Source organism: Kogia breviceps, chromosome 20 (assembly GCF_026419965.1).
Source record: "Kogia breviceps isolate mKogBre1 chromosome 20, mKogBre1 haplotype 1, whole genome shotgun sequence".
In the NCBI taxonomy this organism is placed as follows: domain Eukaryota; kingdom Metazoa; phylum Chordata; class Mammalia; order Artiodactyla; family Physeteridae; genus Kogia; species Kogia breviceps.
Window position 1 is genome coordinate 29,788,327 of NC_081329.1, and position 24,923 is coordinate 29,813,249.

The following is a 24,923-nucleotide window of genomic DNA, read 5'->3' on the forward strand; positions in this document are numbered from 1 at the left end:
TGTTTCCTCTCCCAAAAGTTAGTATCAGTTTGATTCTCAAAAACTTAGGGTAGCTAATTTGCTCTTAACTCTGAAAAGATTTGTCCCTTTCCTCTAAAAATTGGTTATGTTTATTTTTCTTCAGTGAGAGAAAAGGTTGGTTAAATTATCTTCTCTCCTCCCTCTTCTATCCCTAAATAATTTTCTCTTTTAAGAGATGATAAGAAATGTACCATCAAAACATCACTAACATCCAAGGAAAATGGAAGAGGTGTAAAAAAACCTCACCCATGATCTCATCATCCTAGAATAGCCATTTTCGTGTCCTACTCTTCCTTTGTAAGCTAACCAAAGCCCTTGCATGGTTTTAATTACAGAATATATATGGCTTTGTTTTGCTTTTCTTCATTATTTTATTCAAGCAAACTTTATATTTACATTCCTTAAACTGATTATATTCCACTGACTGGACACACTATAACCTACCTGACCATTTCCCTGTTGCAAATATTTAGACAATTACCCATAACAGTTATTAGATCACTAAAGTGAATTATTTCATGATGATAGATTCTTTCCTTCTTTTAAGTTAATTCCTGAGAATAAATTCCTGAAAGAGGAGATGGTGAGTGAGATGAAATAAACATTGCTATAGCTTGAGAGGTAGACTTGCACTGCCAAAACATGCTTCAAATCCTATGATATAATACCCAGTGCCACCAGCAGAGCACAAATATTTTACCACAATTTTATCAGCTCCAGTTTGGGCTCTCTTATCTTTTGAGCTCTATAAAAGCTATAAAGTAACACTTCGCTGCTGCTTTGGTGTGCGTTCCTATTATTATTTGGGTAGAACGTTTTTCACACGCTCAACTCTTAACTTTCTCTCGTGTGAACTGCCTATTCATAGGCTCTGCCCCCACACTTCACGTTTAGAAACGTAAGCACGCGCTCTATACTTTAGAGCTTTTGGCCCCTTGCCATATTTAATTCAATTATTTTTCTCAAACAATTCTTGCTTTTTAAAATTTGGGGTATTTTAGTTCTCAATTTGAACAATTCCAAATTTCGTATACTTGACCATGTCCATACTTTCTTCCTTGGTTATTCTGATAGGCAAGCTCCAAGCAGCCCTCCTGGCAACAACACCAGTTCACGCCCTTGTGTAGTTCTCTCCCACACCAAACAGGATACTGCTGAAATGACAGCATGACTTCTTAGGTAAGTATAAGAGATGCTGCCAATTCCACGTTGCTCTTTCTCTCAGATACCTGCTTGGGGGAATCAGCCACCACCTGTGGACACTCATGCAGCCCTATGGGAAGGTCCACAGGGCAAAGAGCTGAGGCTTCCTGTCAACAGGCAGCATTAACTTGCCAGCCAGGTAAATGAGTCACCATGAAAGCCTTCAGATGACACAAGCACAGGACCTGAAATCTTAATTGCAACCTCATGAAAGATCCCAAATCAAAACCACCCAGATAAGCCACTCCCTAATTCCTGACCCAAAGAAACAACATGAAATAAACAATGTTTGTTGTTGCTTTTAGCTGCTAAGTTTTGTAGTAATTTATTTCTATAGCGATGGTAACTAATAGTTACTTATCTTACTAGTTCTTTAAAAGTCCCCTCTACAGTAAGATTTTCAAAGTACACTATTCCCTATCTTACAGAAACTCCAAGATCACCTCAAATATAATGCTTCTTGGAAGGCAGTGCTATAACACAACCCTCTCCCTGCTCCCATTTCATTCCTACCTCACCTAAAGCAGATTCATTTTTATCTGTTTTATATATTTGAGTTCTCATAAGATTTCTTAAGGGTTCCATTACTAAAATAGTTTGGAAATCACTGTATATTGTATGACATGTCACTATATTTTTGTCCCTTTTATGATTTTATGGTTTATATGTAACAGTGAAACCCACCCAGAATTCAGTTTGGTTTGTGGTATTATGCTGGATATGGTCACCACTACTCAAGATCTCTTCCCACCTCCTTCTAATGCCTTCTATATGTAAAAACCGAAAAGCTGAAGACTATACTTCCCAGACTCTCTTACAGTTAGGCTCTAGATACGAATTAAATTCTACCAATGGGATGTGTTTGAGTGATTTCTGAAAGGTAGTAATGAAGCAAAGACCATCTTCTTCCTGATACTCTTCTCTAATGAAAAGTTACGAAAACGCCAGTGTCTACTACTCTCCACCTTCATGGCTATGCAGAAGCAGTTGTGACGATGGCTGACTTCAGCATTTCAGCACCAGCTACAGAACTCAACGGTTCTGCAGTACTTCCCACTTCCACCTCTTCCAGATGGAGGCAGATGCAGTGGCCCCCCCGGTGGGCCAGTTCTGCAACGTCCCAGGAATCAGTCCTTGAGGCCCAGTCCAGAGCTTGCCTCTTCAGCCCTTCCAACGATCTCACAAAAACCTGATTCTAGTATTAAATTCCTCTCCCCCTGAAGTATGTAGTGTGTTTTCTGCTTTCTGGACTAAATCCTATTTGTCACTGGTATAAAACACTGACTATTAAGCCAATGATTAAAGATACTGCAAAGCCTCGTTAAGTTCTTAAAATGCAGACCAAGACTATCTCTGGAATTGACAAATTAGGAGACTCTTTGCAAAACCTTGTTTAGAGCCCAGAGTTTCACACAGCTCACTAAATTGCAGTGTCAACGCTCTATTTCCCAATGTGACATATGTAAGTTTCTATCAAGAAAAACAAATCTGTTATCATCCTGGTTCTATTCGTGAAGCCTGAGGCATAAATCAAGAAAGATAAGTAGTGATTATTAAAGAAACCAGCAATAACTTCTAACTGATTGCTGTGATTTGAACAGATGTTTGATAGTGAAATATAAAGACCAACAGAAAAAATAAGTCTGTGGAAAGCTTTTTAAAAAACAACAATAACAGCTGAGGCCTGATTTAACTTAACTGAATAAAACATTTCAACTATACATTTAAATCCCTCCCTCACCTAGAAGCTCATCTCTGGTACCTAAAACCAGAATCAAATTAAAGTGTTCCCTTCTTAAGGACCAATGGTACAAATCCCAGTCAAACACCCTCTCGCCTGAGGGCACGTGTCACAAGGACACGCGGGCTACATACCACTGTTGCCGCAGTCTGCACAGGAGATTAGTTCCTCTGGCTTCTTTTCTCGGTTTTGGTCTTTTGTACCAAGACAGAAACTACAGATGGGGATTGGTTCAGCAACTGGCTGTAAAGAAAAACACAATTCACTCAGGTACTGGGGCTTTTTTTTAGTATAAAGACATTACAATTACAGTTGTAAATTCCTTCCAGAGTTACACATAACTTTAGGACAAATGTATCCCTCTCCTAAATTTCCAACAAAGTAGGTGAGTTTTTACCAAGCTGCTTTGGCTGGGCCTTTACAAACGGTCCCCGCAGTGACAAGTTTGGTCCAAAAAATCATATCCCAATCATGTTGGTCACTTAGAAACTAAATGATACAGTGTGGATTAGGCAAAGCAAATCCATTACCTAAGCTTGAAAAATTCAACTGAATTAAGCACAAGAAATCATAGTAGCAACCCTTAAAAGGCATGTAATGTAGGAGAAAAATAAGATGTTTAATAAGCATAATGAAAAGTAAGAGCTCTGTACAAATGGGAAAGATAAATTCCAACTGTGGTTTGGAGGAGAAGGGTTGAACGAGGAAGATAACACATATTAAGTGCCAGTACTTAATACATGTGTGTTATGGTATCTTAAGAAGCTTGTCCAAGGACAACAGATAGTAATTGTTAAAAGCAGGTTTAAACCTAGGCCTCTAGGTTCCTCCACAGCACTGGATGGAGAGAAAGGCAATACAGGTAGAGTATAAACAAGGTGAACTTCGGTTTGCAGTCTGCCAAGGCTAGTGCTTAAAGGATGTGGCTTCTGTGATAAGCGGAGGGAGGAGGACTAGACCAGTTCTTCAAGATTGCCACTCAATGTCTGATAAAGAAGTGGGACTTTATCCTGAAGAAAAGACAAACAGGTTACTGAACCAAGAGATGATCAACTGTATTTGACAAAAATAATTCCAGTAGCAATAACAAAGACAAACTGCGGAAAACCTAAAGATAGGTAGAACATTTAAACAGTGATTTCAATAGTCTGGTGAAGACACGGTAAGAACCTGAACCAAAGCTAAGGGAATGGAATAGGAAAACATAGCTATGGACTCAGAAACCAGCTAGTTGTGGAAGTGACAGAAAAGGAATTAAACATGACTAACAACTGAAAAGATGGTGATGTCATCAACTGTGAAAGGTAAGTCTTTTTTTTTTTTTTTTTCCACTATGCAGGCCTCTCACTGTTGTGGCCTCTCCCCATTGCGGAGCACAGGCTCCGGACGCGCAGGCTCAGCGGCCACGGCTCACGGGCCCAGCCGCTCCGCGGCATGTGGGATCCTCCTGGACCGGGGCAAGAACCCGTGTCCCCTGCATCGGCAGGTGGACTCTCAACCACTGTGCCACCAGGGAAGCCCAATAAAGTTCTTAATGGCAGAAATGTTATTTAAAATCATACCTAAGAAATCTTTACCAAAACTATCCCCATATGTTCCTGTATGTTCCCTGTAACATTACTGCCGTTATTATTTTTAATATATGATCACTGCTCCATATTACTAAATTTTGTCTACCTCAAACAAAATAACTGAGTTCATTCAAGTCTTTCATTAAAGTTGGGGGAAAGGGGTGGGCAGTGATTTAGACATACTGGCTGCGTGGTTAACTTGGAGCTGTGCAGGCAGTGTAACTCAGTTATTCTGGTACTTATCAAACGACCACAGTCTTAGACCTTGACTACTCCCTACACAAAACAACTTGATTATTATCAGCAATAAAAAGTTTAAACAGTATTGGTATTTACAGTGTGAAAATAAGACAGGCTGGAAAGCAATTTGTTAAGTCAATTAAAGACATCGGTCCAAACAGACTCAAATTTTATACAGACAGATACTTTTCAGCAACACATGGCAGTATAGCCATAATTTCCTTGAACTAAACACTGTACACTGAAGAGGTTTATTCTTTGACATCATAGGACCAAGCATAAAAACAATAAATATTTCAGCTACCAAAACAAAACTGAATCCATAAAGAAATACTATTACCAACAGTGATCGTGATATTTTAACTAATTGATTATTTCAGGGGTTTTTAAAAAAATTATTTTCAGGGCATTTTTTAAGTGCAGTTTGGGAAAGAGTAACAGTACTTTGAGGATGAGTCATTTTAGCTGATGAACTAGAAGCAAAAAAGTGGTTTAAATAAATCATCTAGGTTACAAAATAAATCTGAGGTTTTCTGTGTTGATCAAATAGAACTGCTAATCAGTTAACTGTGTGATTTGTTTTAGCATATGCCTAACCACATCGTGAAGTGCGTAAAAAATTACAACTCCAGATCATTCTCATTCCCCAAATACCACTGAGCATGAAAATCAGGGAGAAAAGCTAACACTACATTGTGTTCACGGTAAGATTTGATCCTGAAATGTACTGGGGTAGTGGTATTCATAACATTTTCCAAGTAAAACTCTACCAGCTGATTTCAATTATCCTGTATCACAAAGATAAAATAAGAACAATTGATAATCCACAAGTAAAGTCTTTTAAAATATGTATAGAGATACACGATATGCAATATAATCACTGTTCCCAGAACTGTCCAAACGTAGTCCTTATACCTGACTGTTCTCATATCTATATAAAGTGAATCTACTCCTACAGCTAATAAAACAAGAAAAAAAATTGTAGCAAATGACCTTACACACCATTAAACACAGAAGCCAGAGTGAGCCTGTTAGAAGGTAAATCAGAGCAGTCGCTTGGTGCCCCAAACTCTCCATCCAGCCCAAGCACTTCCAGCTTAAAAGCCCCATGTGACCTGTACCCTGCCCCCCCCACACACAAGCCCACAGTTGGCCTCTCTGACCTAATCTCCTATTGCTCTCTCCCTCTCACTTTCTACTCCAGCCTCCTTGCTTGCTCTTTCTTTACAAGTCAACTGTTCCAGGCCTTTGCATTTGCTTTCCTTCTATCTGGAATGCCCTCCCCTAGATCCTTCCGATCTCTACGCAGAAGTCACCTTCTCAGTAAGGCTTTCTGTGGCCACTCCAACACTTCAAAGCAACTCACCCGCTACAATAATTAATAATCCCCTGCCTTGCTTTACTTTTTCTCCTTAACCCCTTTCACTAATTAAAATATTGTGTGTGTATGTGTATCTTATCATTTGTCCACCACTAAATGTAAACTCCATGAAGGCTCTGATTTCTGTTTGTTGAGGACTGTATTCCTAGTACTAAGAACAGTGCCTAGCATGTAATATGCATTTGAGAAGTGCTGTTCAATACATTAATCAAAGTACCTTGAAAAACTGGTAATAATAAGAAAAACAGTACCTTAGAAAGAACGATGAGTTGGTTATGAGCCTGATAGAGCTATGCACAGCTCAATAATAATCTTAATAATATAAAAAAGCTCTACTGTTTCTAAGTAATCTCACCAAGTGATTTCAGGGCCTCAATAACTGAGTAAGATTTCTGTCACAGCAACCTACTGCCATTCAATTTCTCAAAAGTAGGGGGAGATTTGTGGCAGGAGGCACTTTAAATTGTACCCTGGGGCTTCCCTGGTGGCGCAGTGGTTGAGAGTCCGCCTGCCGATGCAGGGGACACGGGTTCGTGCCCCGGTCCGGGAGGATCCCACGTGCCGCTGAGCGGCTGGGCCCGTGAGCCATGGCCGCTGAGCCTGTGCGTCCGGAGCCTGTGCTCCGCAACGGGAGAGGCCACAGCAGTGAGAGGCCCGCGTACCACCAAAAAAAAAAAAAAAAAAAAAAAAAAAAAAATTGTACCCTGTGTCAGGGGTTGCCCTAGGCTGCCTTAAGCACCACGTTGAGATCTCCACTATACTCACTGGATGGCAGCACTGAGGCAAATACACAGTGGATGCTCCCATTAGTAGACAGATGGTTGAGTAGCATTCTGACTTGAGTTTTTGGAAATAACTTTGATTAAAGAAAGAACAGCAAAAATTTTGGCCAATGATCTCTATTACATGAGGTTACGCCATGAAAGAAAATAAATTTTGAACACAATCATTTAGACAATCTTAAATATAATGACATTTTCTAAATACTGAGATACATCATCTGAGATATTCCCATCTTTATTAAAGTCCAATTTTAATTTTTCCAAGACCTGACGTTAATTTTTTAATCCACTATATACCTGTCACTGTCTTCATTTTCTAATATCTTCTGAGGACCTCAAATCTACCTTTATGTTGTCTCTGTTCTTAAACACTGACATAAAGGCTAATCAAGAATCTGTTTTGTTGCAATGATTTCTTTCAAGACTGACCTGAATGATAAATTATGCAACTGTGACCACCAGAATTTTCAAGGAAAAAAAACCTGCTCTTAGACTTATGATTTCAGAAACCTCTAAGAGATCCTGTCACAGGCTATCAGGCAATAAAGATTTGTGACTTCTTAAAAGTTACAAATTCTCATTTTATGACCACTAGAAATGATTGAGACAAGTTAGCAGAGCCAATGTTAAGAGTATGAAAGAAGTATGTAATTCATATAAGACTCCCTGTAATACTCAAACATGCACTAAGCAATAATAATGGTCGTATCGTTCTTAGACTTAAATACGAAATATCTATAAAGCACTATAAAAACATTATACAAAAAACTTTTATGTTTAACTATAATTGTTGCAACTCATTTTTTAAAAAAAATCAAGTGGCAAACCACAAAAAGGAAAAATATTGTATGATTCTACTTATATGGGGTACCTAGAGTGGTTAAATTCATACAGACAGAAAGTAGAATAGAGATCACCAGAAGCTGGGAAGAAGGGGAGAATGGGGAGTCACTGTTTAATGAGTACAGACTTAAGATGATGAAAAAGTTCTGGAAATGGATAGTGGTGATCTCTTTAAAACACTGTGAAGGGAATTCCCTGGTGGTGCAGTGGTTAAGAATCCACCTGCCAATGCAGGAGACACGGGTTCAATCCCTGGTCCGGGAAGATCCCACATGCCGCGGAGCAACTAAGCCTGTGTGCCACAGCTACTGAGCCTGCACTCTAGAGCCCACGAGCCACAACTACCGAAGCCCATGCGCCTAGAGCCCGTGCTCCACAACAAGAGAAGCCACTGCAATGAGAAGCCCACGCACGGCTACAAAGAGCAGCCCCCGCTCACTGAAACTAAAGAAAGCCTGTGCACAGCAACAAAGACCCAATGCAGCCATAAATAAATAAACAAATATTTTTAAAATAAAACACTGTTAATATACTTAATGCCACTGAATTGTACACTAAATAAGTTTAAAATAAATTTTATGTAAATTTTACAATAAAAAATGAACAAAAGTATTAAGTGCTATGATTTTTCATATTATCACAAGTCATATGATTGAAGTAATAAGGTCAAAATTGATAAAGGTGAGAAGCAATTACTATAATTTGTCCTTATCTTGAAAACCTGTATCTTTTAACTGTTCCTGTGGAACCCCTTATTATGTTAACTTTGAGTGCAGTAGTTAAGACTTAGAAATATAGTTTTAACTCTCCCCCAAATGAAAATGTTTTTAATTACTAATAACAAATTAGTTATTAAATCTAACCATTAGGCATTTTATTCTCACTGTACCTACACCGAAGTTGGTTACCTTTTAATCCAATTACATAAAAATAGCTCACCCTTATGCCTTAACAATTTTCTTGTAAAACAAGTCTAAGAATAAAAGTCTATCAATCAAGCACCAGTCTCAGGCTGAAACCTTTTTCTGACCGCTGTGTGATCCAGCCAGTTTCTAAACCACCATAAGCTCCTCTCAAATCTACCCACTGAACTTCTCTTCCTTACATTTAACTTTTCCTGAAACTACAGGCCTCACCTACCTCTTTGAATTCTTCTAGTGGTTCAGATCTATTTGTTTATCCTGTTTCTTCTACTTCAATTATAATCAAGTAAAGTAAATTTAACTGCAAATTAACTTTCTTCAATGGCTATTTATTTCACACAACTTGAAATTTATTACTTTTCAGCAGAGATATCATTTATTAGTTAATATCTACTGCTGAAGTACTGTTATGTATAATAAAGCTAAAAGAACGGCTCTATTATATATAATAAGTACCCAAAGGATAAAGAGGAGGTAAGTCTTAGCTTAGAAAAGACGAAAAGTGAACTATTCTTAGGTATGGTATAGTGAAGGAAACCAAAATGCTGCTCAGTGACTGAGAGCACACGGAAAGCAAATATTGCTACCTTTTCAAAATACTATCCAAAGCCTAAGAAGTCTGGTAAATACTACTGTTTGGTAAGCACTGTAATGTAACATAAAAATTTGAGAAGACAAAAAAAGAATCAGGACTCACATTTTTAAAGCACTTATAAATGTCAGTAAATACAAAACAAAAACCATACAGAATAATGAGAAACCAATTAAATTAGTTTCACTTTTTACATTAACCACTTACACACACACAAAAAAATTCAGAAGCAAGCCTTTTGAGAGAATGTTTGCACGATTCGTTTTTTCCAATATTAGAAGGGAAGCACACTGGCCCATAACAGGTCACTTTGGGAAATGAATGTATTGGAGCTGGACATTCTAACATACACTGTCCCTCTTCCAGTCAGGCAAGCCCTCCTCTCGGTTTCACCCAGTTCTTCATTCCTTCACTACCAACGGCCTTGGGTGAACTCATGCTCCTTTCAAATCCTTTCCAACAGCTTAGAATCCAATCTGCCTTCATCTTTTCCAGAAAGACAACCCTAGGTAAGCAGAAATCACCCTACACCTCTTAATTCATCTCGTTAAGTGCCTGTACACAGTATGTACTAAGCACTTGCTGAAATTAAAACACCACAAAATCATGCTTAGCTCCAAATAGGTTTATGAGCTACTTCCTCAGAGCCTTTCCTCCAAGAATCAATAACCTTCAGGGTAGACATAACTTGGGTAGGATTTAATCTCTTTAAATTCTTCAGCACCACATATGCTATTAAGTACTCTGTGGCTGCTTATTAAACATTCTTTTAGGATAATCTTTTCCTCAAAAGCATACAGTTGTAAAAGATATATAATAATAAAACAACATGAATGGCCTGGAAAGGAGTCCATTTTCTACTATTTACAGTCTACAATAAGGGAATCTTGCATAATTTTAATCAGTTCCAACATAACCCATTAGCCATTACGAAGCTTTAATAGGGGTACTAAATTGAGTTCTTTTATTATAATGAGTTCATTCAATAACTTCTACAATTAGATACAATAACAAGATCACTGGTGAAAGAAAATACGTTAATGATATACTTAGATCAGTAACGATCAATTTCAATTTACACTTTTACTATGCATACAGATTACTGTACATTTAGATGAGAAAGCAATCATCTGTCAAGATTCTATAACAATTTTCTATTTCTTAATCAGAGGTGACATCAAAAATGATAATATGCATATTTGCTGGATTTAAATTCTATGCTAAGAAACTGTAAAGAGTTGTCTTTCTTTCACATATTCATCAGTTATTTGAAGGCTCCACTTTCAGCTTGTCAGACACATCACTATGTATCAATTTCCTCATTCATCCAAATATGATACAGCCTCTCCTTGCCTATGTAGGCCTTTCCTTCCTGTTTCAGTTTCTTTTCTATACCTGTGGCTCTCCCCTAATTCACAGTCATATCACCATATACAGTCTTTTAAACAGACTGACTCTCTCTACTTTCTTTGTTTCTGCACACTACTACCAGATTAATCCCCCAAAATACTTTTTTTTTATCCAGTTACTTACCTGACTCAAAACGTACACAACACATCCCCACATGCCAACTCCTGCCGACGGGTATTCCATTCCCTCCACCGTACACCACCCTACCTTCTTCACACTATCTTCCTCTACTTCCAAGTACTCACTTGTCTTCAAAGATCATACCTGATGCTCTTTCTCCAGGTTATTTTACCCCGTCCCTCAAAGCCCTTTGTATCCCTGCCTCTAAGAATCAACTCAGTAGAGCTTAGGGACAGACTGGGCTCCTACTACGGCATCACTTTGGCGAAGTTACTTAACATTTTGGTGTAAAACGGTACAACATACCTACCTTTCAAGTTATCACAAAGATTAAATGAGATAAAGTTATTGGGTGTGTAACTCAAAAATAAGAAGCACCTAAAAACTCTGACTTCTTATATTCCTTTTCTTTTTTTTTTTAAAATTCCTTTTCAAAACTGTGTCTATCCTTCAAAGTTTACCTTTGTTAAATGACCACCACTTTTTAAGTCAGGGCAAATGTTTGTTTTGTTTTGACACCCCCAAAAAGGCATGGTGGTTAAAATTTTCCACGGACTTACAGATTTTCTACATTTATTTGCAAGACTGCATTAAGTTTTTAATTCTACACACACACATTTACCACTTAAAAAAAAAAACTTTAGTGGTACCTGAGTATAAAGTATTAGCAAAAGAACATTTTCTATGCTAAAAATATACAAAAGTGATGGTTTACATGAAGCAAGATGTTCAACAAGACTTTTGTGTTCCCTTACATTTTTAAGAGACTGCAATTATAGCATTTATTCTGGCCAAACTAAGGTCTAAAACAAGTAGCACTTAAACAAATTGGCAAAAAGCATCATTTCCTCAAGTCCTACCAAAAATAGTAACTGACACATATCTGACAGAACAGGTAGTGTTCTGCTACTACCAGAATCACGGTGTTTGGAATTGAAAGGGATCTTCAAAAAACATTATATTATATACTAATTTTACCAAAGATAAAAAACATTGTCAAAGGCTATACATGACTAGTAAAGTAATTATTCAGTCAGGTAGATAGTCTGAATCTAGTAATTAGAGTATTAACTCTAGTCAACAGCTTCAACTCAGTCACTCAAGTAAACAACCTAAAGATAAAATAATTTTTTAAAAGAAAGAAAGACCTTACAGATGGGAAAGGTGGAGTTTCCATTATTGGTAAACAGTGATACCATTCACTAATAATATGGTATGGCAGGATTTAAACTTACATACTTAAAACGAAACCAGTTATCCTCTCCTGGCTTCTTCAAAGAGAAGCATTATTGGCAGCAATAAGAAATCAATCTTTGGGAATTCCCTGGCAGTCCAGTGGTTAAGACACGGTGCTTTCTCTGCTGTGGGCCTGCGTTCAATCCCTGGTCGGGGAACTAAGATCCCGCAAACCACCTGGTGCGGCCAAAAATAACTAAATTAAAAAAAAAAAAAAGAAAAAAGAAATCAATCTTTTACCCCTTTTTCCTACTCTCAGGGAATGATTAAGGAGGGGGTAAGGAAAACAAAAATGTAGAAGCCACAGCAGGTTCCTAAATGTTAACTAAAAGGGTAAAGAGCCCTTCTGTTTCAGCACAGCACATTAGGGTCTTGGTAAACAAGGAAGGCAAACTGTCTGCCTAAGAAACCCAGAGAGGGTATTGAGAGAGGGTCAAGAAATGTGGAGGAAGGTTGGAATGTGGATAAAGAGGTGGCCGGTAAAAGGACTTTGAAGAACTGTGTAACACTCAGTTCTAAGACTGTTCCCATGCTACAATAAAAATGTTTGAAACTTGCACTCCACATGAAAAACAGAAGTGAGAGATTTTTCAGTAATTAAAAAAAGTGAGGGGGCTTCAGTTTGGTTCTTCACAGAGCAGGGCAGAGGTAAGAGAGCCCAGCCAAGGAGCCCAGCCAGAAGCTTCTCCCTGGGTGTCTGAGTAAACCTGCCCCACAGGAGGAAGGAGGCTGTTAGGAGACCAGCCTCAGCATCGAGGCTGCAGTGGGAAATGCTCTCCTACCTACAAAGCACCCTGGGGTTCTAGGACTTCCAGAAGTAAGAATACTTATTATATCTTTGTCAGCTTCCTCTTTTTTAGTTTTAATAGAAAACTTTATTGTTTACCCTAATAATAAAATCATTATATTCTCTTTTAAAAAATTAGATAAGAGAGAAGAGACAGTTAAATTCTCCCTAGTCTTTCTCTTCCTCCCCTACAATACCTACCATTCACTGAGCATCTGAAACACTGCCATATATACTTTACAGGTATTAACACTTTTAGACCCAACAACCACCCTATGGGGTAGATACTATTAACACCATTTTCCAGGTGAGAAAACAGATCCCTAGAAAGATTAATGTATCCTCAGTCATAAAAAGGGGCAGAGCCCAGATATTACACAAGCCCCAGGCAGGCTGGCTTCAGGGCCCACACTCTTCAACCTGGCACTGCACTGCCTCTTTTCAGGTACATTGTTCTCCGCTTTCCCTAAATATACAGTTTTTTTTTTAAACAAAAGACATAAATAGGCTCATATTACATATAATCTGCTTCTTGTTAAATTTATTTCCACAATAAATCTAAATCAACATCATCTTTCTAATGGCTATATAACATTCATTACATGTTTTAAGATAATTTAGCCAATCCCATACAGATGAACATTTAATGCTTCTAATATTTTATTATATCCAATACTGTAATCAAATATCCTTGTACATACACCTTTGTTCACTGTTGGGATTACTTCCTTAGGATATGCTTCTTGAACTGGAATTGCTGGGTCAAAGGGGTGCACGTTTCTAAGATTTCTGATACGTGCTGCCAACTGAATTTGAGAGAGGCTGACTCCCACCAGCAGTACCTGTGCCAGCTAGAAAGCTGTTGTCTCTCAATTCCAATCTCGCCTTTTGGCTGCTTTGTGATGCTGGGCTCAGAAAGCACACTTCGTTTCTCCTTGCTCAGCTGCCTTCCCATTAGGCTCCAGCAGTCAGGGTGCTAGAGAGAGACCAGAAGGTAAAGATAAAAGAGTGGACTTGCTCCTTCTGGTCTGTCTCCTGTTGCTGCCAGTGCCAGCCTAGCACTGGTCCTTTCCCAGCAGCAACAGTCATCTGCGGTCTTCAGCTTCTTCCAGCTCTCTCAGAATCAGCCTCAGCAGCAGCAGGACAATGTATCCTCCATCCTCTTGGGAGGTCTGCACCCCAACTCTGTGGGGCACCTCTCCAAGCTTTTATTTTCTATAAATTTATTTTATTTATTTATTTTTGGCTGTATTGGGTCTTCGTTGCTCTGTGTGGGCTTTCTCTAGTTGGGGCGAGGGGGGGCTACTCTTTGTTGTGGTGCGCAGGCTTCTCATTGTGGTGGCTTCTTTTGTTGCAGGGGTCTAGGCGCGCGGGCTTCAGGAGCTGTGGCTCGCGGGGTCTAGAGCGCAGGCTCAGTAGTTGTGGTGCACAGGCTTAGCTGCTCCGAGGCATGGGGGATCTTCCCAGACCAGGGCTCGAACCAGTGTCCCCTGCATTGGCAGGCAGATTCTTAACCACTGCGCCACCAGGGAAGCCCTCTCCAAGCTTTTAAAAGCAACCAGGCAGTGGGCCCTCCTCATTGGTCTGAACCCCAGCTCCATAGGGCCCCTCCTCCAAGCTTCTAGGTTCTAATAATCCAAATCTCCTTCTTTTGTCGTCCCAGACCTAGGAGTGGTAGCTGCTTATGGAAGTTATCATCTTCAGTGTTCCCACTGTGCTTTTCGGTTCTCCAACATCTGCTTTGTCAATGCCCTATCCTGCATTCTCTCAGGGTTTCTGTTTTCCTGACTACATCTTGACTAGTATGTTATCTCATATCTTTTTTTTTAGTTTTTATTTTATACTGGAGTATAGCTGACTAACAATGATGTGTTAGTTACAGATGTACAGCAAAGTGTGTTATCTCATACCTTAATAACTTGGCGTATCTATCTTCAGGCCAGTGTTCTGGACTGAACTGTAACCCTCCAGGATTCATATGTTAAACTCTAACCCTCAATGGGACACCTGTATCTGGAGATAGGACTCTTAAGGAGGTAAAGTTAAGTGAGGTTACAAGAGTGGGTCCCTAATCCTAGAGGTCTGGTGTGTTGTAAGAGCAGGAAGAGACACCAGGAGGTTGTGCCCAGAGCAAAGGCTACGTGAGGCACAGCAAGAAGGTGGCCATCTGCAAGCCAGGGAAAGAAGCCTCAGGAAAAACCAACCCTGCTGGCACCTTGATCTCAGACTTCAGCCTCCAGAACTGTGAGAAAAGAAATTTCTATTTTTTAAGCCACCCAGTCTACGGTATTCTGCAACGGAAGCCTTAGCTGACTTAGACAGTTAGCTAGTAAAATCACCTCACACAATTCTCATTTTCAATGTTACCTCTACATACTACTGTCCGTACCATCTATTATGCATAAGGACACCAAATTCGATGCTGGCCAAACAAGGTGTAACAAAATTAGTTCCCTGCTTCTGGGTCTCACAATCTAGTTGTAAAAACAGAACATACACATTAAATATACATTACAGTACAGGGTAACACATGATAAGGAACAAATATAATGAAAATACTATGGCTAAAGGCACCCAAATGAACCTATTTAAAATAATACTTTCCTAAAATGATAAAAAGTAGGGCCTCATCTTATTTTTTAAAGGACTATGTAAATCTTTAATTAATAGCTAAAACCATTTTCTTTAGACATGGATTTAAACAGTCTCACCAAACTACAGAAAAGAACAAAAAGCTAATTTTTTTTCTCTAAAATCACTGACACATTTTACACAGTCTAGATACTCAATTTCATTAGCAGTCTTGAAAATAAGAACCCCAAACTTCCAGATCTTATATTATCTTCTTTAATTCAACACAGTAAGTAAATGAAATCACTGTCCTAGAAATGTCTATCTGCAATGAAGATCAACAGTTAAAAATCAGTACATCTCTGAACTGTCTTCGAAGTCATTTGAGACGATATCCCTCTTCCTGAAGAATAGATTTTTTAAAGCGATGTAATAATTTCAGGTAGTTACCAGGACCTTACTTCTCTACACCACCCTAAGGTTGTCCAGAACACATGAGCGCATGCCCACACATGCCCAAGTGGATATTACATCGAATTAAAATCTCTCTTTCAACCATAACTCAAGAAGAGTCATGTACCACAATGTTCACTGCAGCTCTATTTACAATAGCCAGCCAGGACATGGAAGCAACCTAAGTGTCCATCGAAAGATGAATGGATAAAGAAGATGTGGCACAAATATACAATGGAATATTACTCAGCCATAAAAAGAAACGAAATTGAGTTATTTGTAGTGAAGTGGATGGACCTAGAGTCTGTCATACAGAGTGAAGTTAGTCAGAAAGAGAAAAACAAATACAGTATGCTAACACATATATATGGAATCTAAAAAAAAATAAAAGGTTCTGAAGAACCTAGGGGCAGGACAGGAATAAAGTGGCAGATGTACAGAATGGACTTGAGGACACGGGGAGGGAGAAGGGTAAGCTGGGACGAAGTGAGAGAGTGGCATGGACATATATACACTATCAAATGTAGAATGGATGCCTGGTGGGAAGCAGCCGCATAGCACAGGGAGATCAGCTTGTGCTTTGTGACCACCTAGAGGGGTGGGATAGGGAGGGTGGGAGGGAGACGCAAGAGGGAGGGGATATGGGGATATATGTATATGTATAGCTGATTCACTTTGTTATAGAGCAGAAACTAACACACAATTGTAAAGCAATTATACTCCAATAAAGATGTTAAAAAAATAAAAATAAAATCTCTCTTTCAGACACTAATATATTTCATCTTCAATATTACCTCTGTAACAGTATAAATAAAGCCTTAAGTGTTTAACAAGTTTGAAGCCTGAGGACAGTAGCTTGTCAAAAGAAAAGGCAGTGTCCTGAGGGTGGAGAACAGTGACGTAATGCTCCACAAGGAAAGCCCGGGGCTCACAGACTGCACACACAATAAGAGATCAGGGAAGCAAGCCTGAGCAGCCAGCTTGGCTTCATGCTGCACATTTCTGGCAGACAGTCAATTCCTTCTGCTGTTTTCCTAGCCAGCACATTTATCTCTGTAATGTCACCAGATCTAGGGAGAGAGTGAGGTTGAGAGGAGGAGGAAGACGAAAAAAACTGTTTCACAGGCTGCCAGCCCCTCCACACACGCTGTCACTCTACAAAGGATGTGTAGAAAGCCAGTGTGCTGCCGATGCACAGACCCAAATGCTGCAAGCAAACACACCGTGCACACGCACGCGCGCACGCACACACACACACGCACTCCACCCAAGAGCAACTGTAGAGGACAGAGCTGCCTGTGGAAAGAAGAAAGCCTATACTTGAAGTCTTGATTCACAAGCAATGACTCCCTTCTGAAACTGAGGTCGGTTCTTAGAAGAAGGAAGGAGGAGGGGAGGTATTCTGACTCCGTGGAGAAACAACGCAGTCCACAAAGAAGCCTCAGCTGGTCTGGTCCATGCCCACTACAAGCATATGCTACCACAGAAATAAACCAGTAATACTTCTGAGAAGCAAAAGTATCCTAATAACAATTACCTTATAAATACCTAATGTACACTTTGCCAATGACTACAGAGAATAAAAATGAATTTCAAGGACAGTTAAGATACCCTAGAAAGTCTTGTCTATATGTAAGGAAGTTTGCTGTTCTTAGTATTCCTGTGAGAGTGTGTGTGTGTGTGTGTGTGTGTGTGTGTGTGTATGTGCTGGCATGCATGTGTGTGTATACAATAATAATATTGAAACTGAAACTGGAACTGGAATATGAAAGTAGAGATCAGAATTCATAGTTCATAGAAACTCAACACTATTAGTTTCAATAAATGGATACTCCAACCCCATGACACATTACATGAGTCACTACTACCAAACGCAATATATGAAAATAAAAACCCTGAGTATTTATTTAACCTGAGAAACCAATCTATTTCAGTCTAAAACCAAAAATGCCTTTTCAAGATCAAATGCTGTATCTCCAAAAATAGAATACAATCTGCCCCTAAGAATGTGTCATAAGAAACAAACAGGAAATATCGTGTGCTGAAATCAGTAGTTATAAATAACTCTGTTGTACACTGACATAGTTTATACACAAAATAGATTCAACGAACAGTTGTGCTTAGGACTTGCTTCAGTTTAAATTTTAAAATCAGCTAACTAAGGAGACAGCTTGACAGGAAGCTATCCAAGTTCTCTAGTCCTAGTTCTCCAATAATGGGCAACTTAGCCTGTCATGTTCTTCATTTGTAAAATGAAAATATTTGACACGATTATCTCTAAAGTCTCTTTCAGTTCTTAATTTCTAAAATTACAGGTTAGGGCTTCCCTGGTGGCGCAGTGGTTGAGAGTCCGCCTGCCGATGCAGGGGACACAGGTTCGTGCCCCCGTCTGGGAAGATCCCACATGCCGCGGAGCGGCTGGGCCCGTGAGCCATGGCCACTGAGCCTGCGCGTCCGGAGCCTGCGCTCCGCAACGGGAGAGGCCACAACAGTGAGAGGTCCGTGTACCGCAAAAAATAAATAAATAAAATAAAATTACAGGTTAAATACAAAATAGGGTTTCCTACTTTCAAGGAGCTCATAATCTAGTTAAGAGTAATCATATTGGGTAATCATAAATGAATTAGCAAATAATGTAGGACAGTTAGTGGTCCAGAGGAGTGACACAAGTGTGAGACCGTTCAGCGAGGCAATGAGCTGAGAGTCCTGACGTTAAGGGTTTTAGAGGCTGAAGGAAAGCTGAGGCTGAGATAACTTCAAAATAGAGCAAAGAGTTCTGCTGGGACCAGGAGGTTCACTGGGATTCAAATTGTTAACTTCATAACCCCAATCAATTAATTCAAATTCCATGTAGCCATTATCTCATTACCTCTATTGATAAGGAAAAAGATATTAAGTGTTAACGCTTAAAAGATATTAAACATTAACAACATAAAACACATTTGCAAATTTTGTATTACTTACCCCCAAATACCCTCAGCCTAGTATGACTGATTTATACAGAGCCAGAGAGACTAAAAAAAGATTAGGGCGAGTGTGAACATGACAAGCTTGATTCACAGGTAGTAAAATCAGAAAGCTCATCTCATTAGGATAAATAATTCAAAGCTCACATTTTTAACTCCAAAAAACCCTAAAGCTTAATAAACAAAAGCAAACCCTGTCCTCCCATGATACTTTCTTTAATACTGTTCTTAACTGAACTTTCTGTGATGATGAAAATGTTCTAAATCTATGCTGTCCAATATGGTAACCACTGGCCACGTGTGGGCTAGTAAGTACCTGAAATGTGGCTACATTAATTTTTTTAACTTTAATTAATTTAAATTGAAATAGCTACATGTGGCTAATGGCATCTGTATGGGTACCGTTTTAGAAAATCCATATAGAGGGAAATCACATTTTAAAGCTGATAAAGTTTTAAAGTTGATGCATAAAACGATTATAAAAAGTGAATACAGCAATGTCTACAAAGCAATATTTCACCCCGAAAAACAATTTCTGACAAACTCACCAGTGTATGACTACATGTACAGCACCCTGTGCAAAGCCACTTTCTAATACCAAGTACTTCACATCATGTGTCATCCCTCACCTTTGATATAATGCTCTGCGCGTTTAGTTTAGTTAGCTGCTGAAAATATAGCTAGCTGCCTATACTGGTTCTCTTTCATCCCCCATAAAATGGAGATAACAGTAACTAGCTCTGTCTGACTTGATTAAATGAAATAAAATGGAAACTATTAAGTACTCTGAATTAAAACATAAAAAGGCATTGCCACTACTTTATACAGGAATAAAATTTTAAATACTATTTTTAATGCTGTTATCTCAAGAAACTTCACAGTAACTGTGATTCTCACTGAAAAACCATACACAGTATTATTTAATCTATCTAGGTACATATAACTTAACAAGTGAGTTTTTTTTAAAAAAGCTATAAGAAAAGGCATAACAAAAGTGTCTTCATTGAAAAAGTTACATATGAGGTGGCCCTAAATCAACTGTGTGTTTTACATTCCTCACAAAACTTTTAATGTTTTTTTCTGTTTTCCCACAAAACATTTGATATTAGCATCCTTTGTCAAAAGCACAAAAATCTTATTAAAGAAAAAACACACCCTTACCTAATTTAAGAAGATAAATCCAATTCTTGAGTGATAAGTTTACCTTTATAGCATCCATCATGCTACAACTGTCATAGCTATTAATCTCAATTACCATGCTCCTATTAACAATCCCCAGATTGGAATCTAAAAAGCAAAGACAAAATTCTATGGTATGTACTTGGCTATAAAATTCTGCCCTCCCTCTAATTTAAGAGTTCAAGTTTGCTTCATATAAATAAGACTTAAAAACTACTCTTAAAGCCCATCTTTCCAACCTACTCTCAAATGTGCACTACAACTATCAATAGGACAAACTGGCAAGAGGCCGTGAAGGGAAAATTCCTTCAAACACTAGCGCAAAAGACACGCAGTATCTTCTACTGACAGTGGGCCAGACGCTTGCAGATCAGACAACCCCTGTATTCTCTGAGTGTTTCAGCAAAACACAATACTAGTTTCCTATGGGAAACCAAAAGAGAATTTGGTTCAGATTCTAGGATTTCAACTTTATCCATAAGGCAATTACATCTACTAAATGGGACAGAACCCTTGGCTCGCTGTTTACATTCAGTCCTCAAAATGATTCAAGAAAGCCCAGAGCTCCGCCTGGGTTCCTCTAACACACTTTTAAGCAAGCTGCTTTCCCATTTGAAGCTCTCAGGCTCAGAGCACCCTATCCTGCAACAACCGATTATCACCTCCCCATCACTGGGATTTGCCAGACAGTCCAGGTTTACACCTGTTTTCCCAGCACTCCCTTTCGGCTCAGAAACCACCTCATTTGAATGACAAGCTGTATAATCACCTTAACCCTCACTAACTCAACAGTCATTCCCAGACAGGTTATAAACTTTTTGTGCTCTAGTGCATGTCCAAACATTCTTGACCAGACCCTTCTCTGTCTTGAACTTCCCAGCACTGGTTAAGAGAGCAGCAAATAAACGGACAGTCAAAAGGAAAGTGACAGAAAGGGACAATACAAGCAGCTGAACAGAAGAGAAGCCTCCTAGGGTAAGCACAATGGAGCAACATGAAGGTGAATGTCATTACTGATGCTTTCAAACATCTGGCTGGCCCATAACATGGCCACACCACACTAAGTACTAGAAAAAGAGTGCTAATCAGACTCTATTGGCTATTGTTTTAAATCAAGATTTTAAACTTAGTTTAGACCAATGCCTGCAGATAACTTAGAGATTATTTCTATTCAAATATTAATACTAGTAAGTACAATGACTAATACCAGAATTAATCACTATTATTTTTCTTAAAAAAACTAAAAGAAGTGTGGCATCTCATCATAGGTTAACTTGGAGCCTACTGTGGTGGCTACTGTGTTTCTCTCTATCCACCAACCCCCACCCTAAACAGGCACTAAACCCAGGTTGGGCCAACTGTAAAAAGGCATTCTGATTCATTCATTCAAAAACCTTTACATCCTACCATATGCCCCTCACTACAGTAGAATTGGTGATACAAAGGTAAACAAGATAGTCCTCAAATTCAAGCAATTTAGAGTCTACTGGTAAAAAGACAAAACCCAAGCAAAGAGATGGATCAAATGACTCTCAGCTGTTATAAGTAGGACTATGAAGCAAATAAATAAGGAGTTTGGAAAGAGATGGAAATGAAGAAGGAGCTACACTCCTTAGAAAGAGAAGCTCTTTGAGGTGATGACACTTAAGCAGAGGTCTAATGGTAGAGAAGAAGCTATACCCCTAGAGGGGTAAGTCACTGCATGCAGAAGGAACAAACAACACGTGCAAAGGTCTCAAGCAGAGAAAGAGCTTGGCACATGGAGAAACTGGGGAAATAGCAGTGTGGTTACAGAGCAGCAAGCAAGGTGATGGTCTGGATACGGAAGAAGAGGGCTATTTCTTACAGGAAATCGAGGAGGACTCCTTATTCTCTGGCTTTGATAAGGGGTGGATTTACTGATAGAAAGAAAACTATGGGGGGGAAGAAAACAAGAGTTTATTTTATTCCCATTAAATTTGAGTTAAGATGTTCAAGTAGGTCAGAGTGACTGCTTTACTGATCTGCATGTGCCTTCATGCTGAAAACCCCAGGGGTTTTCTGAACAAACTCCGCAAAGAAGATCTTTTTTTCCCTCTAGGGTCACTAAAGTGGAAGGATCTGAGTCCTAAGAGAAGTGTGACCAGTGAGAGAAAACCTGTCTGAGATAGGGGACAATGTAACCAATTCAAAGAGAGAAGCAGAGTAGGGAAGAGAGAATTCGCAATCATCTAGTCCTTGCACCAGAGGTCCCTGAAACCAGCTCCATCTCTACCTTTCCTTGCAGTATGTTCATATGCACTAATAAATCACTCCCTTTACAACCCCAGACCTGACAAACACACCCACCACATGCTGATTTAGCTTCATTTCTTTTACATAGTAAATCTATTAGGAGCTAGAAAAGGACTCAAGTCTAATTTATTTAGCTTTAGAAACTCAAAAAGGCAAGTTTGCAGCAAGGAAATGTAAGAAACATCAAGGATTACAAAAGCTCCAACAGCTTCCTAATTCCCTGGGACCCAGGACTAACTCGGGAAGCACAGAGTTGTTAAAAACCAAACATACTCAACTGAGAAAATAACCCAATTTTTAAAATGGTAAAATATATGAACATTTCAACAAAGAAGATATAAATAAATAAGCACATGAAAAATGCTCAACATGACCAATCACTATGGAAATGCAAATTAAATCACAATGATAAACCTATTAGAATAAGTTTTTTTAATGCAATACCAAGTGCTAGTGAGAATGCAGAGCAAATGAAACTCAAACATTACTGGTAAAAATGTGAAACAGGGACTCCCCTGAAGGTGCAGCGGTTAAGAATCTGCCTGCCAGTGCCGGGGACACGGGTTCGATCCCTGGTCCAGGAAAATCCCACATGCCAGGAAGATCTCACATGCAGCAGAGCAACTGAGCCCACGCGCGGCAGCTACTGAAGCTCGCGCGCCGAGCCCGTGCTCCACAACAACAGAAGCCACCACAATGAGAAGCCTGTGCACCACAATGAAGAGTAGCCCCTGCTCGCCTCAACTAGAGAAAGCCCGTGCACAGCAACGAAGATCCAATGCAGACAAAAAAAAAAAAAAATTGCTGAACAGTAGAGCCACTGTGGAAACAGCATGGCAGTGTGTTATAAAGTTAAACATACCTTTACCATTCAACCCCGCAGTCCCCCTCCTAGGTGTTTACCCAAGTGAAATGAAAACCTACTACAGTAAACTGAATGACTGTCCCAGAGGATATCAGGTCTTAAACCTAGGAACCTGTAAATGTTCAATTATTTGGAAAAGGATCTCTGCAGATGTGATTAAATTAAGGATCTTGATATTGGAAATTATCCCGGATTACCATGTGAGCCATCATATTTATCCTTATAAGAGAGGGACAGAGGAAGACTGGACACACAGAGGGCGGACGGACGCTGATGTGAAGATGGAGGCAGAGCCTGAAGCAATGCGGCCACAAGCCCAGGAATGTCAGGAGCACCAGGAGCTGGAACAGCCTGTAGAGTGAGTGTGTTCCTGCCAACACCTTGATTTTGACCTTGAAATACCATTTCACACTCTGGCCTCCAGGACTGTGCAGGAATAAACTTCCATGGTCTTTAAGGCACCTAGTTTGGCAATGTGTTACAGTAGCCACAGGAAACCAAGCCACCTATGTCCACACAAAAACCTGAATATGAACGTCTATAGCAGCCTTATTCATAACTGCTAAAAACTGAAACCGGGGCTTCCCTGGTGGCGCAGTGGTTGAGAGTCCGCCTGCCGATGCAGGGGACACGGGTTCGTGCCCCGGTCCGGGAAGATCCCACATGCCACGGAGCGGCTGGGCCCGTGAGCCATGGCCGCTGAGCCTGCGCGTCTGGAGCCTGTGCTCCGCAACGGTAGAGACCATGACAGTGAGAGGCCCGTGCACCGCAAAACAAAAACAAAAACAAAAACAAAAACAAAAACAAACCTGAAACCAACCCAAATAACCCTCAATAAAGGAAAAGATAAACTACGGTACGTCCATACAATGGAATGCTACTCAGCAACAAAAAGGAAGAAAATACTGACATACACAACAACATGGATAAGTCTCAAATGCGTTATGTTAAATGAAAGAAGCTGAGTAGCGTGCCTGGTCAGAGGGTAGCAGGGTTTGACTGAAAAAGGGTAGCACAGAGAAAGTTTTCTGGAGAAGATGATGGAATTTTTCTGTATCTTATGTGGTGGTGGTTACACAACCCTACGCACTTGTCAAAACTTATAAAAACTATACACCAAAAAGAATACATTACTGTACCTAAAGGGAGGGAGGGAGGGAGGAAGGAAGGAAGGAGTTACAAGAGCTCTGCCATTTACAACTTTAAAAGAAAGTTCACAGGCACACATGTAAAATGACTCTTTTATTCAGTAAACATTTAAACACCAAATATGTGATTCCCTGCTCCTATCTTAACCAAGGTTGCTAGTCCTTTTATGACTTTCTTTCAAAATTGTCCTTGATATAAATTTACTAACCTTATTTCATCTAGACAGAGGGTATAGTAGGAGAGGAGATAGGCAAACAACGTGATGGCCTTCTAATCTCATAATATACCCCTCACAGACTAGGTAAACTCTTGAACAGCACTAATCCATGCATAAATGACATTCTGAGCATTTTACAGCCTCCCAGCATTTCTATCACCACACACTAGAAATAAGCCTGGCCTGTAAAAACCATAGTCCTGAATTCCCACAGGTGCTCTATTTCTTGCTCTCCCTTCCCTCATTCTTTTCCTTTCAGCTCCCCCCAAAATCCCTTCTGCCTAAACTTTTTAGAAAAGTCATCTTCAATCAGCAATTCAACTTCAAAAAGTCTGTTTGTAAATCAGTGTTTTACAACTTGTAACAAAATGTCCCATTTTTAACAGTATTCTAAAAGTT

The 24,923-nt window shown here is 39.5% G+C and overlaps 1 protein-coding gene across 3 annotated transcripts in view; it reads right to left on the reverse strand.

The window, feature by feature from the left end:
- Nucleotides 1-24,923, reverse strand: part of KAT6A (lysine acetyltransferase 6A) — a 102,443-nt gene that overhangs the window by 48,320 nt on the left and 29,200 nt on the right. For all 3 annotated transcript variants that reach the window (XM_059049495.2, XM_059049494.2, XM_067022314.1), the window contains exon 3: nt 3,100-3,208. In XM_059049495.2, coding sequence (XP_058905478.1) covers nt 3,100-3,208 — 109 coding nt within the window. The remainder of the gene's footprint in view (nt 1-3,099; nt 3,209-24,923) is intronic.